The following is a 14822-nucleotide window of genomic DNA, read 5'->3' as shown; positions in this document are numbered from 1 at the left end:
CTGTGTCATAAGACAGTTGAATGCATCCAACTCAGTAAATGTGACAGGAAAAGGTGATATCTAGTAAAGTGTTAGTTTATTTAGAGATATCTAAGCAACCTGGCTTACCTAGTGATTTCTTGCTTCATTAGGGAGAAGATACCTTCTTTCTGCAGCCTATGTGGACAGCTCAAAATGGGAAAAGAGAAAAAAAGAAGATCATAGCCTAGGTAAGGAAAGTTTGTTTCCTTTTCTGTACTTTGACTAACTAATTGCAACCTGCACTCATATTAGACTAGTTCATCATCTACAAATACTTCAAAATAAAAAAAATTGTGGAGTGGTGTGCTTCTGAGGCTCTATGTCAATATCTGCTCAACTCATTAAAATTTGTCTTATGTTGAAGGTATAATGCAGAAAAAGTTACAGTTTTCCCATTTAATTAATGTTTGGTTTCTACAAGCTGATTTTTTTTCTTTCACAAAATTCAAGGTTTTTACGAATGTCATAGTTTTGTGCCTGGCAGTTAAGACTGTCTCCAAGTGTCCTCTTCATTGATACTACAGATAAGGGAAGTGCGACTGATGTCGTCTACCTGGACTTGTGGAAAGCGTTTGACAGTGTCCTGCACGACATCATTGTCTCTACATTAGAGAGGCGTGGATTTGATGTATGGACCACTTGGTCAATAAGGAATTGGCTGGGTGGTCGCAGTCAAAGAGTTGTGGTCAGCAGCTTGATGTCCAAGTGGAAATCAGCGACAAGTGGTGTTCCTCAAGGGTCAGTGTTGGGACGGATCCTGTTCAACATCTTTGTCAGCAATATGGACAGTGGGATTGATGCGCCCTCAGTGTGTTTGCCGACGACACCAAGCTGTGTGGTTCGGTTGATGCTCTGGAGGGAAGGGATGCCATCCAGAGGGACCTTAACAAGCTGGAGAGGTGGGCCAGTGCCAACCTCATGAAGTTCAACAAGGCCAAGTGCAAGGTCGTGCACCTGGATTGGTGCAATCACAAGTGTAAATAAAGGCTGGGCACAGACTGGGTTGAGAGCAGCCCTGAGGAGAAGGACGTGGGGGTATTGATTGACAAGAAGCTCAATATGAGCTGGCAGTGTGTGCTTGCAGCCCAGAAAGCCAACGTGTGCTGGGCTGCAGCAAATGAGCATGGCCAGCAGGTCAGGGGAGGTGTTTCTTCCTCTCTACTCCACTCTTGTGAGACCCGCCTGCAGTCCTGCATTCAGCTCTGGGCCCCCCCGCAGAAGAAGGGTGTGAACTTGCTGAATCGAGCCCAGAGGAGGGCCATGACGATAAGAGGGCTGGAGCACCTCTTCTATGAATTTAGGCTGGGAGAGATGGGCCTGTTAAGCCTGGAGAAGAGAAAGCTCAGGGGGGACCTTACAGCAGCCTTTCAGTACCCAAAGGAGAGGGCCCAGATTTCTTTCTACAAGGACATGTAGTGGCAGGACAAGGGGGAATGTCTTTAAACTGAAAGAGGAGAGTTTTAAATTAAATATTAAGAAGTTCTTCCCTGTGAGGGTGGCGAGACACTGGCAGAGGTTGCCCAGAGAAGTTGTGGTTACTCCATCCCTAGCAGTGCTCAAGGCCAGGTTGGACAGGGCTTGGAGCAACCTGGTCTAGAGGAAGGTGTCCCTGCGTATGGCAGGGGATTGGAACTAGATGATCTTTAATGTCTCTTCCAATCCAAACCAGTCTATGATTCTACAATATGATTCTATGATTGTTTTGATTTTAATGCAGTGCAAAAGAAGACCTATTCTGTAAGTATTACAGGGAATTCATGTTTGAAAGCTTTTTTTCTGTAAGACCATTTTCCTCATAATTTTGCAGGAGGAAAAGTTTAATTTCTTGTGGAGATCTTAGATTTTTCTTTTGGGGAAAAATGAAGCTAAGCCTTTTATTTCCAAGAATTTGTACATTAAACTGTATCTCAGATGGTACTGAGATCTCCTATGTGAATTTCATGGCTAAATTCTTTCGCTAGATTGCATTTGAAGTGGCATTCCACTATCTTTTTGGTGACTGTGTTAAATGGAAAGCATCATACAAAACTTTTTTCCATGCTAAAGATACATATGCATTATTTTATACTGCAGGTGCTTTGGAGACTCCTTAGTGCGTTACCTTTGTCTGCCATTTTTCACTCCTGGGCCCCTGAAGTGTGTTTGTTAATTGTAACACAGATTATGAGGCTGAAAGAAGCAGCAGCAGGTGAAATTCAAGGGCTTTTGTCAGGCAGGAAGACAGGCGATCAGTTATCATTGATCAGTAAATGATCAGTAAATGATTAGTAGTTTTTATGCACTAATTTGTTTCTGTTATTTGCCTATGAACAGCTAGGTCGGTATTGTCAACATGTTTTACTGTGCATGGGCCAGAAACAACCAGTGGGTGCTCATGACTGTAGCTTGGATCCTGCAGAGACTGTTAATACCTTCTAACCTCTACTGTCAATAGGACTGATCATGCAGTATTTTTGGGCTGGAAGCACAGTGTGGTGGCCTGAGATGCATTTGAATCAGTCACCTCCAGAGGAAAAAGGGTTCTTATTTTGGCAAACATCATAGGCAACAGGAATCCACTGTAGAAGAAAATGTTGTTGTGCAAGTGCTGGTACAGTCCATGTTTGGCTTTCCCTGGGTCTGGCAGGACCCTTCATGACTGTTTGGCAAGTCTTCATGCTGCTCTGCTGATGATCTTGATCCAAAGCAGATGTCTGTTCCATGCTTTTCAAAGAACTGCTTTGCATTTTCATTTTGTGTTCACAGAAAAGAGAAAACAAGTTAACACAGTGTCAGCTGCATTAGCATTTTCAAAGGGGAGACAGCCCTGCAGTCGTCTGGTCTGTAGCTGTCAGTTGTATGGTTGCACGTATAATCTAGTGTGTTGTAGCTGGAGTGAATTACTTGTGTGGAGGAGATGCTCTTTTATTTGTGTATTTCAAACACTGTGTCAGAAATGTTATTCTGCAAAACTATCTTGTAAGAATACATTTAAAGGAAAAAGAAATATTTTTGATATAAAGTCAGTTCCATTTCCCTGCTGCAGTGATGTGGTGCCATCCTAGACTCAAACTCATTTACTGTGTCCATATAAGGTATGCTTTATTCTATTCTCCATAGTCTCAGTTTAGCATTCCAAGCATTAGTAAGTTTTGCTGAACCTCAGTACTGAAAAAAGCATGGGAAAGAACAAGACTATGTTTTGTGTATAGAAGCACATTTGTTCAAAAAAACAGGAACTGGACATGTGTTAATTTGGAATTTACAAACTGCTAGAATTTAGAAACCTGCTTAGAAGTAATTAAGTGACAGTAAACATCTTGATGAGAAGAACAGCAATTATCGGAATACATGGGTATGGCAGAATCCGAATAAGATAGTAAATGGCTTTTTTTGTTAGAAAAACTCATAGTACCCAGAATGGTTTATCTGCAACACCAGGTGGCAGTGCTGCCTTTACAGACTTGAATAATTTCCATTCAAAGCCTTTTTTGGTACAAAACTGTAGTTCTTTCCAGAAGATGCTAGGATGTGGCAATACTGAGAAACGTGGAGCATCTAAATTTGTAAGACGAAGTATTTGCCTCAGCCTTCCTTTATATTTTAATTGGGTATGTAAAATAAATCAAGGCTTTCTTTGTACAGAAAATGAAATGTTAGCCTGTGGGTTACGAGATTAGCTCTGCTCAGCATTCCCAGGACAGGTAAATTTTGCATCGTAGTTGTATCCGCTTTCCTGTTGCTGTCCCATCACTGGATTTCAACCCTGGCTGGGGTGGACCACTTCTAAGAATAAGAGGGTAGTGACCTTATATGGTGGCTAAATGTGCCAATTGTTGATGTGGCTACATGCTGTGGGTAGGTAAACATGGCAAGTCAAAATGAAACTGGGTTGATCTCCTAGGTCACCAAACTCGTATTAGATGTCATAACCACTAACTTGGAAGGTGAGGGTCAGTATTTTCCCACACATTGTCCTGAATCACCCTGTTGCAGGCAGCAAGACACTGAGTTTCTATGAACAAACTGAAATTAAAGTGAACATGAAATCTAAGATACCAGTGTTATAGAGAAAACTGTAGAGTCGTGTCCAGAAGTTAAATGACCTCATCTCAGGCTTATGGTTTGTTTTGTTAGTTTCTTTAAATCCGTGAGCTTTTGCAATATGTAGAAATTAAAGTTTTTTAAAAATTCATCTTGTAGAACAGTATTTTTAGGCAATGTGTATGAGAGGTTATATCTACTGGTGTCCTCTTTGGGAATGACTATCAGAGAAAAGCACTTGCAACATACATATATTAGAATGTACTTAAAATTCTATTTTGGCCATTAAATTTGTTTGGTTTATACACCAATGTTAGTGCTCAAGTTTTACTACCTACAGTGGCAGGAGACTTGAACATTCACATCCTTGCATTCTAGTACTTCTGTTGGGATGTTTTTAACTAAGAAGCAGCTTTAACCTTGATTATTGAATGGCAAACATGGTTTACAAAAGGTATCTGAATTATTTCAAATCATGAATATGAGAAAAAAGAAAGTTTGATTTTAGGTGCTTTTCAGAGAAAACTGAAGATTATTCGAATTTGGAAAACACAGCAGAAACAGCAGTTTTTCTGAAAACAGACTTTCCCGCTAGCTTGATTTGCCTTCTGTTTAAGGTTTAATCAGCTTTCATGTTATTGTGAGTCTTATACTGGAGCTGATAGATAAGTGCTTCGTGTTGCTTTCCGTGGTAAAGTTCTGATGGAGAGATCTAGCTTTGTAGACAGCATAAAAGGTCAATCATTAAAATTCTGTGTGTGAACTCTCCCAAAGGAGGCCTGTATATAAATGGCTAACAGTCCTGGGATTTTGCACTCATAGCATTCTATTCATTTGGTTTATATTCTGCATAAGTACTTAGTGTTTCTGAAATGGGCTCTTCATCTTCATGAGCACCTGAACAAAAGAAGTGCTAAGCTCAGGCACTGAGTATGGCCCAGAGTGGTCTTAGGTACTGCCTTCTAGTTTTCTGAGGGTAATGCGTAACAAAATTAGTTCTGGAATAGATAAATAAACTCCCAACCTGTGCAGTTGTCTGTTACAGGTCCACTTTGCTATGTCATCAAACATAGCAGGTTTCAGGGTGAATAATTTTTTTCCCAGCTATCTTGAAATGCAGAGGAAGAATGTTGGACGACAGCTGGCTTAGTATGTTTAGGCAAGGATTTAGTCAGTTCTTGGTTCCTGACAAGGTGACTTGGCTGCAGCATCCATTCTGTCTGACTTTTAGCACTACTGGGAATGCTTCCATAGTCTTTACCTACGTGCTCCATCATGACCTTTGTGAGTGCTGGAGAGATGGGTAATACAGAGTTGAATACAGCCACTTCTTGTAAGGATATTCCTACAGAAATTTCTTTAGCATTAAAAATGCTGATCCTCTGTTTTAGTGGTTATCTGGTATAGCATGGCCTTGGTGGCCCACATTAGTTCAGCATCCTATGCTGTGTTTCACAGGAGCTAATACTTGCCTCAGTAACTTTGCCCCAGATTTCCATTTGCTTCCATGATCATGAAATGTTTGCCTTCCCATAGCCAGAGATAAATGCTCTTTCTGTGTTTTGAAGAACACCTTAAAGTGCCTCAGGAAGCAAGGTGTTACGTAAGCACAAAATACTGCTATGTGGCAGACAGAAACATTGTACAGACTAAGAACCACTTTTATTCCAAATCAAGGCTGTATCATTTCACTACAGCAAAAATCTTTGTACGTTTTGTAATTTGAGAAAGTACTTACAAGGTCAGAATAGCATGGAATGCCATTTGTACTGTTAGAACCACATACTCTGCAGGATTCACTGACAGTACAGGTGTGTTTTTTAACATGATGAACAGTGATATCACTGTGTTTGTGGGCAGGATGTATATGGACTGCATCCCTTTGAGACATAGCATGTTACTGGTGCAGTGCTGCTTCCAACCCATGACAACTTTGCCAGGGTGGAAGGCTTGGTTTGTTCTGATGTGGTGCTGTAAGCTGTGCTTACCTCACGTTTCATTGGCACATGTGGAGGTCAGATGAGCTTTTTGGAAAACAAATTGTAAAGTGAGCCAGCCCATAAGCTCTTGAAGGGTGACCAATGGGGCTAATCGAGATGTGTCAGAGGAGAGGCTGGTTTAGTAATAGTCTCAGTCTTGGGATGCAAAGGATGAAGCAAGGTACTAATGATGCAGAGAGAATATGTTGGATTCCTGGTTCTGGAAGATGCAGAAGAATAGAGTGATTGAAGTCTCAAAATATTGTAGATTGGATATCATCAGTTTGTGTCTCACTGAAGAATCAAACAGCTGACATTAAGCATACAATAAACAGCTTACTCTTCCTGAGTTATCATTATTTTCCAGGAACATTACAGAACTAAAATTCCAAATTAAATTAATTTAACTTCTGATTAAATTCATTAAGTGCAATGGTTGGCTACCTGTTCAACAGTCAGAAGCTTAAAGTTCTTATACGGTCAAATCAATATTGTAATATGACTGTGGGAGCAGAATGCTCTGAAGTCAGTAAGGTACTGTCACAGTGCCCAGTTTGATTAACAGGATTTCTTTGGATTGATATTTGTGACTATAGAGCTTATCAGTATGGTACTGTTTGTTTTTGTGTTTCATTGTTTTACCGTAAAATAAAGGACAAACCCATGCCAGAAGCACTGTCCAGCAAATGTTAAGCTTGAAAGCAAGTGTGAATTTTAAGGTCATCTGCTCAGGATTTTTTTGTGAATTATGTTAGTTATACTAATTTCATCCAACGCATTATAGGGTAGTTTGCTTTTCTCCCCTTCTTTTTAACAAGTTAAAATTACCATGTTGAGAGTCTTTCTGTGTATTATTTTCTGTTATTCAACAATAATTGAAAGTATTGTTTTCATACAACCTCAAAATGAGATGTTAACAAGGAACCGTAATTTGATTTCATGGACAGAGGTGCTCTTCTACACCTACATGATGGTTCTGCAGATTTTCCTGTAATGCCAGTTGATTAAACATACTCTTTTTCTGTTTTCTCCAGCCGACTTAGCCCACTTAATGGACAGAACCTATGAAAGAAAGCTGCCTGTCAGCTCTTTGACAATAGCCCGGGTAAGGAAATAAATCCCAATCATAAAGTAATGGAAATGACAGTGGAATGCTTATGAAGTCAAGTGTGCTGAGGGGAGATAAATGATACCACCTCTTTTGGGAGTTCTGGGGTGGTAAATGTCTTGTTACACCATTAAATTGCTGTGTAAAGCTGTTTTATTGTTACTTTGTACTCATTAGTTAGTGCAGGGACTGTAGGGTCTTCAAGGTAGAAATAGGGGTTTTTTTCTTAGTAAAATCAGATCTCTCTGTTACTGGACTATGTATTTCATTTATATGTGTTTATATGTTCCCTCCCTTCCTGTGGTTTCTGTTTTAGTGAGAGCTTTAACCCCCACCTCAGGCATTTAATAAGAACCCAGGCTGCTAAGGGACTGCAGTGAATTAGCACACTGCCTGTCTGCCTGCATCTTCCTCCACTTTCTGGCTCCTTTCAGAGTACGGCAGAGGTGATACATTTTGCCTCTATAGTTTTCTTTCCTTGCCTCAGGAGACTGAGGCAGGAATGCTGGTATGGGAGAAGCAAAGCCATTATTTTTATTGGAATTAGTAACCAACTCCATCCTCTGGATGGGTTAATCTGCGGAGGAGGAGTGAAGGCAGAAATGTGACGTGCTTTTAAGTTCCCTGTATGAGTGTTTGTACTAAAGAAGGAGAATAAATACGTCGCTTGTGTTAAAAAAAAACAACAAACTGCTAACATTTCAGTCTTCAAAATTATCCAAAAAAGCTGCATCAGCACCCTGGTACCTCAGTGCTACCACTAATTAGGATCATTGGCACCACTAACTAAGAGGAGTCACAGAATGCTTTGTGCAGTTAAAAGCTCAAGCATTTATGCAGATGCATTCTCGATCATTGCTTCTGAGACAGCATCCATGGGGGTAATGGTTGTTCCTTTGCCTTTATTACTTAATCAGCTTTATTCCTTTGCTTCATGTTCCTGCTTTGGGTTGACCACTCCCCTGGACATGTGGCATTTCCAGGTTATCAAATTTTTTGATACCTGGAGCTCACATCAGATTCTTATTTTCTAAAATGTAAATCATGCAAACATACTATTGCCATACACAAAAGATGAGACCTGTATATATACAGCATGCAAGGAACATAAAGAAACTGGAAGCAAGTACCAGTCAGCTGAAACTCTTGTTTTTAGGTTATGCTTAGGATAAAGAGAAGCACTAACCTTTAGAACATGTTGTTTATATATTTATATATTTATATATATTTATATATATTCTATATAAACATATATATGTTTATATATATATGTTGTTTATATAATATTTATATATTATGAGTTAAAGTTATTCTATTGGAAAGACTCCAGAGTGTTCACTCAGGATTCACTGTTACCATAAGACAAAGTCTGCTTGAAAACTTGGCTTTTATTTAAATAGTTGATAGCACTGGGAATTTTGGAAGATTGTCTGGAGTAGACAAGGTTTGAAATGAGAATAACATTGTGCTTTACAGCATGGGGGGTGATGTATTTTCTTACCGTTGTTTATGTGTGTGGCGAAATACAAAATGCTGTTGCCCCGTCCTTCAGAATTTATAGTATGAATAGGCATAACAGGCAAATTTAGGGAAAAGAATACTTTTTAGAAAGAGAAGTAAGGCATGTTGAGACTCACTCAAAATTGGGGAAAAAAAAAGGTAGCTGAATGTTCTCAAATTAAAGGATGTCACTAAAGAGCAAGAAATTCAGAGAGAAGCAACAAAAATACAAGGTACTGAGCTATATGGGCATTATGCAAAGATGGTCTCCATGTTTTCAAGGGCCATAACTTTTCTTCGAGGTGAGGAGTGGAGTCATCTCAATTTTAAAAAGATTTTACTTACAGCAGTCTAGAAGAAACCAGAGTAGGATCAAGCAAAGACATGAAGATCTCCAGTACTGCCAGACACCTAAATATGCCAAACATGTATTTTGTTTATTTAAGTGGCATTTCCTTCTAATATTCTTTGTGAGTGCTCCCTCTGAAGCTTTTATTTCTTATTTTTTAATCAGTTTGTTGACAACATTTCTTCACGAGAGGAAGTGGATCAAGCTGAATACTACCTTTACAAGTAAGCATCTTTTTCCCCCAACATGAACTTTGAGACATACAAGTAAATACCTTGAAATCTTGCCCTTTTAAGACTCTGACCCTTTCCAGCTTACTGGCTTTGATTTCTCTTTTGCAAAATAAGTGCATCTACTTACCTTACAACTCACAGCTAAGGGTCTTCTTGGTAACTTCTTTGTTATGGCTACCCTCCTTCTGGTCCTCTGGCATAGACTCCTGTCAAGCATGTTGGTCTAAGCCACTGAACAGCTAAAAAAACCTCCAGCTATGATTTACAGTAGAGATTCTGAAATAATAGAAGAATTATATTTGTTTACAGTTTTTCCTTCTGATACTTTTTTGTCCTCTTAAGTCATTATTTCACTAAATTGGCCAGATGCATATTTGCATGTGTAAGCGTAGGCCTCAAGGAAGCTCGATTCCTTAGAATGAACAGAAATGAGAATGTGTGTGCTGTGTTAATGATCAAGTCAGCAAGGCTAAATTAAATACAGTCTTGGTTTTTATTCCCTTAGTACTTAATGTTCCCCAGATAAACTGTGATTGTTCACCTTCTGCATCGTTTGTTAGGGTTTTCTGCAACTCTTTTTGAGTTGATCGAAGCGTATGGGTACCTTTTCTGCTAATGTCAGGTTGAATGCTTGCTTGCTTCAGGTCAATACATCTCAGTACCTCCTTTAAGAGGGCAGTAATTCTTGCCAATAACTAAAATAAGTTAGTTCTCTTACGGCTGGTTGCACACACATTTTGAGAGCTAGGTTTTCTGATGGAGAAAGTAAGTCATCCTGTCAAAGTACATGAGAGCGCATCTTTACAAATATTGTCAGGTCGTTATTTCTAAATAATAATTATTGTTACTTTAATGAAGAAGTTTACTGGATGGCTGTTTTAAGTATACGCATAGTTGTAAGGGCATGACTGCATTAGATTTCAGATCTCTGTAATTCTCTGGTATTACTGGGGCATCTGAACCTTAGAGAAGTCCAGTTTGCTAATACTAGCAATATCCTGTAATTAAAAAAATAAAAGGAGGAAGAACAATCCTTACAGAGAGAAGGTTAGTAAAGCTTTCAGTCTTTCTTATCAAGATTTCGTTAGTCTTGTCAAAATCTGTGGTCAGAAATCAGTTTTCCTTTCTGCAACAGGTGAGATGAAAATGGGAGAAAGTAAAGCCACTTTAAGGCAAGCCCTCATTTTTGTTTTACAGATGTTCTTGAAGCAACAGGTTCAGAGAGAGCGACAAAAAGTTAGAATACAGAAAACATTCCATAGTAAGAGGGAGAGAATAGAATGGGAATCTCTGATACATATCATGTAAATATGCTCCCCACTCTTCATCTGTACCTCGGTTTAAAACACAGGGGTTTTATTTATCCTTAAGTCACATTCTAAAAGAGAGATTTGCAGTTCAAAAATAATTACAGTTATTTACTGTTTCTCTAAGAAATAATTCTCCTGTGGCTGGTGTGAGCATAGTTATGTGTGCATCAAATATAATCATTTATAATTGATACAGATTTTAGTAGTCTATGTGGGGAGAACAGAGAAGTACCGATGTGTCACATGGCTTGTCAGACGTGCTTTCATTGACATTTTTCTTCTGTGTGTCTCGGTAATACTGCTTTGTTTTGGTGTTGCAAAATGCTTGGTCTTTTAGTGATGTTAGCGTCAATTTTCCAGGAGACTTCATTCCAACACGATCCATAAAACTATTCTCAAAATGCATTTATATGCAGGTAGTGAAACAGTCTAGAGAGGTCTGTAATTCATGTGAAAATGTAAAATCCCAATTATAACATCAGCTTCCCTTTCAAATGAAAATGTGTGCTAGCTTCAGGAAATTGGAGATGTGATTGGTCTCTGCAAAGCCCCTTTTTATTGTTCTTTACATTTTCATTTAGGCTGAAGTTCAAACGAAGGACGTGTTTATAAGATATCTCTTTGCAGCTGGGAGGATGTTTGACACAAGAAAAGTTGTGCAAAAGTGGCCACTCCATGAGATACAAAGGAGGTGGTAGAGAGGGAGAGTTAAGAAACAAAGAAGCTTTGACAGAAAATCACTTTTTCTGGCTTAATGAGGAACAGTACAAGAAATAATTCAGAACACAATTTTTGTACTATATGTAAGAAGAGTAAGCATCTAAAAAAAGAGAAAGGCAGTATCAGCCAGAAGCGTTTTTATCTCTTTTAAGGTACACAAATCTATTGTGAGCAAATGGCATATAAGTGGCTTGATAAGTTTGCTGTATGTGCATTTGCCTGAACATAAATAAGCAGAATGTCCCAGAATCCTGCATTTTTCCCTTTATAGGGGGAAGAATGCATGTAGGGGGAAGATTTTGATGTCTCTCCCCAGTGCTGGCTGCCTCTGGCAATCTGAGGTGAAGGGTAGTAAGTTCCAAGGCACCATCAATTTTGGAAGATCTTCCTGATACAAAAGGGCAAACTGTGCCTGTGGGAAGAATCAGAGGGAAGTAAATGGCATTTACATGCTCATGGTGTGGGGTTTTCCTGAAGATGGGAGTGCTAGAACTTGTGATTATAAGCTTTGTAGACTGGTGACTTTCCTTGTAGTGTGTCAGGCAGAACATAGTTTCCAAAAGTAGTACTCTGGAGCATTACTCTGGAGAATTTAGGGTCCTGAAATACAATATATGTATTATATTTAGATCTGTTTCAACTTTCCAGCCTTTTAAAGCAGTGATCTCCCGCCATACTGTCTCCACAGAGAATCTTGAGCTCTCAAGAATAGCTGTGTAGAAACTGCTTCGCTACATTGTGGAACATGTCAGTAAGATGGTAAAGGCCATTTTGAGGCATGACATCATCTGCTTTCAGAGCTCCTCTTTTTGTTCTCTTCTGAATACCTCCCCCCCCTCTGTTAACTGTCAGACTTAAAAAACCCCTTTCATCTCCTAGGATCCCAGCAGAAATTCTAATCAGAATTGCAGAGCTCTTTGAGCCAGATCAAAGACCTGCAGTTCGCCTTACTTTGTCCTCTCTCACTCACTGAGATGTCACTATTTCTCAAGTCGGTGTTTTTTGTATGATAGAAACATTGGCATAAAGGAGCGGGGTTTTGTGGTGAGGTAACCGCTGATTCTGTATGTAAATTTTATACCAACAAAGATTTTCAATGTGCTTGAAAACAACTGGGGAAGTTTTATGTTGAGGTTCCTCAGGAGGATTTTTAATTGCTTTGAACACATGACTCACAGTGTAGAAAGAAGTGTGCACGCTGTCTGTAAAATGTAAATGTTTGTGCATCCATGTGCTCTGTAAATTCCTGTGCAATCTACCTAAATTTTCTCATTGCCTTTCCTTGATTAATAATTGCTTTTTTTGAAATCTAGTTATTTCTGCAGATTTTAGAATTTATTACCTGGGATCAGTACTTGATTATAATCACAAAATGAGACAATAGCAGACTCCTAGAAGGTACTCTTAGATGTGCTGTTACGTCTTTCATGGTAGTAAGTTACAGTTTTGAGGCCTGATTTCAGCCTCAGATTGTTTTGGGAACTGAATCGTTTTGGGACTAGAATGGTCTCCATATATATGAAATTGTGCTTGTTCATTTTCATACCAGTGTATTAGTAGTTAGTCCAACATCACATGCAAGATAAGTTTCACCTGCACTGTCTATATCTGAATGTCTGTTCTGTGGATGCAGAAGTTAGAGGTTTTGATACTTTCATGCCAGTCAAGCGGTTAAGTGTCTGAAAATGTTCAGTTACTCTGAAGTATTGCTTGTAATAAACTATAACGATAACAACAAAAAAATTACTTCTGAAATATTCTTTGCATGGCATTCATTACTACTAATACGATGTTTTGTTTCTGTATACAAAAATCTTCAGGATGTACTGAATACCATTGAACTGTTTCAGCATGAACAGAAAAAGGAGAAAAGAGACACAATTCTGCAATGTATTTAATTCTTCCTTTGACGTGTTTTCGTGTCCTAACACTGTAGCTAACATAGACTTTGTCAGTTAGTTCATCAGGTATTGGCTTTCGGTCCTTCCAGAGAAATATGTGGGGGAAAATAAAAGATGTGTAAAAATATGAAAGTCTGAAATACCTGCCTATTATTCAAGTTATACAGCAGTTATGTTTTGAAATGAAATTGGGAAGTGGTGGAAGCATCTGAGAGAATGCTTTCCCTTTGTAGTTAGAAGGGTATGTTTTACCAGTTTGAATACCTGCCTCAGCTGAGCAATCCAAAATAACTTCATTTGCAAAAGATCTGGGCTGCTTTTTGGCAGGCTGGGAGACGCAAGGAAGGGAAGCACCAGACAGATTTTTACGTCATTAGAACGTTCCAGTAATTTGCTTGTGAAGGACAGAAATACCCATGTTTAATGTCATTCTGTTATGGAGGCCAGTGTGTGATGCTGCTTCATGGGAAGAGCTGTTGGTAACTTTCAAAGCCAGTGCTGTCAGATGTAAGCTTTATGGTCTTAGAGACTCCACAGCGCTTCTGGCTCCAGCATTCACTAATTTCTGCGCAGAGGGGCACATGTGCTTACTCTCCCTGTCATCTTTCACAGTTTCTCTGTTGTCATTATCCACGGTTTGTTAGAGTCTGAGCAATAGGAATCTAGCAACTAACTACATTTCAGAACCCAGAGCCCAGTTTCAGCAAGCCTAATTTGGTAACCACATCTCATTCAAGTAGGTGTGCTCAATGTAACTGCTGTAAAATGGTGGAGAACCATCCATAAAGATGTAACACTGAAAAGCATTCAGAAAGATGTCTTCCTGTAACACAGGCCTTTTCAGTCATCTGCTTTTCATAATTCATCTGTTCTTATGTATATGCTTTCTTTTAAGCTTGGCAGAAACTGGACAAGAATCTTCTAGGCACTGCATATAAAAGCAGAAAAAGTAAGAAAACTTCACTTCAACACTAGTTTTCTTTTCTTCATGTTGCCAGAACTAAAGGGATAAGCATTTGGATTTTAAAAACTTTTCTAATTAAAACAAAGAGAAAAGAAGGATTCGTCTACAAACAGAATACATATATGAACCTTAGCCCAGGTTTAGTTTGTGCATTTGATTATCTTTAAAGAAGGGGAGAAGTGTTTACCAGGGTGCTATATTTCACTGGTGGGGACGACTCTCTTCAGAAGGAAACTTGAATGAAAGTATTACTTTTTCTGCAAATGTAGACATTTTAATGACTATGTAAAATTATTTATATTAGGTACAATATGGAGGGCATTTATCAGAACATGGTTTGCATTTAAAACTTAGAAACTACAGGAAATCTTGGTTTTATTTGTTGAAATTAACACATTCTCAAGATGTCAGGATTTTAGTATTTGTAGGTGCCATTTTTTATTCCTTTTTTATTTAGAAGAGGCAAGTGTGCATTCCTTCTGGTTTTAGTCACATTACTCAATAATGAGTTGAACTAACCATAACATAGAAGAATAAGGAATATATTGTGATTGCAGCTGTAGAAGGGGCAACAGTGATATAAAATTCTGGTTTTACTTGCTTAGCTAGTAACTTTCTCGAGTCTGTGATATCCTGCTAGTAAAATTAGCTGTAAAATAAATGTTTCTTAAGGGGGGGGAAATGTAATGCAAATTTTTGAATTCAGCTTTGTTT

The 14822-nt window shown here is 38.7% G+C and overlaps 1 protein-coding gene across 1 annotated transcript in view; it reads left to right on the top strand.

The window, feature by feature from the left end:
- Positions 1-14822, top strand: part of MRPS27 (mitochondrial ribosomal protein S27) — a 50624-nt gene that overhangs the window by 2155 nt on the left and 33647 nt on the right. The window contains exons 2-4 of the mRNA XM_030512805.1: positions 132-209; positions 7058-7128; positions 9146-9204. Of these exons, the coding sequence (XP_030368665.1) occupies positions 132-209; positions 7058-7128; positions 9146-9204 (208 nt within the window). The remainder of the gene's footprint in view (positions 1-131; positions 210-7057; positions 7129-9145; positions 9205-14822) is intronic.

The sequence above is a fragment of the Strigops habroptila genome, chromosome Z (genome assembly GCF_004027225.2).
Source record: "Strigops habroptila isolate Jane chromosome Z, bStrHab1.2.pri, whole genome shotgun sequence".
NCBI lineage: Eukaryota > Metazoa > Chordata > Aves > Psittaciformes > Psittacidae > Strigops > Strigops habroptila.
The sequence above is the reverse complement of the archived record's forward strand: the minus strand, read 5'-3'. Positions and strand labels throughout refer to the sequence as shown.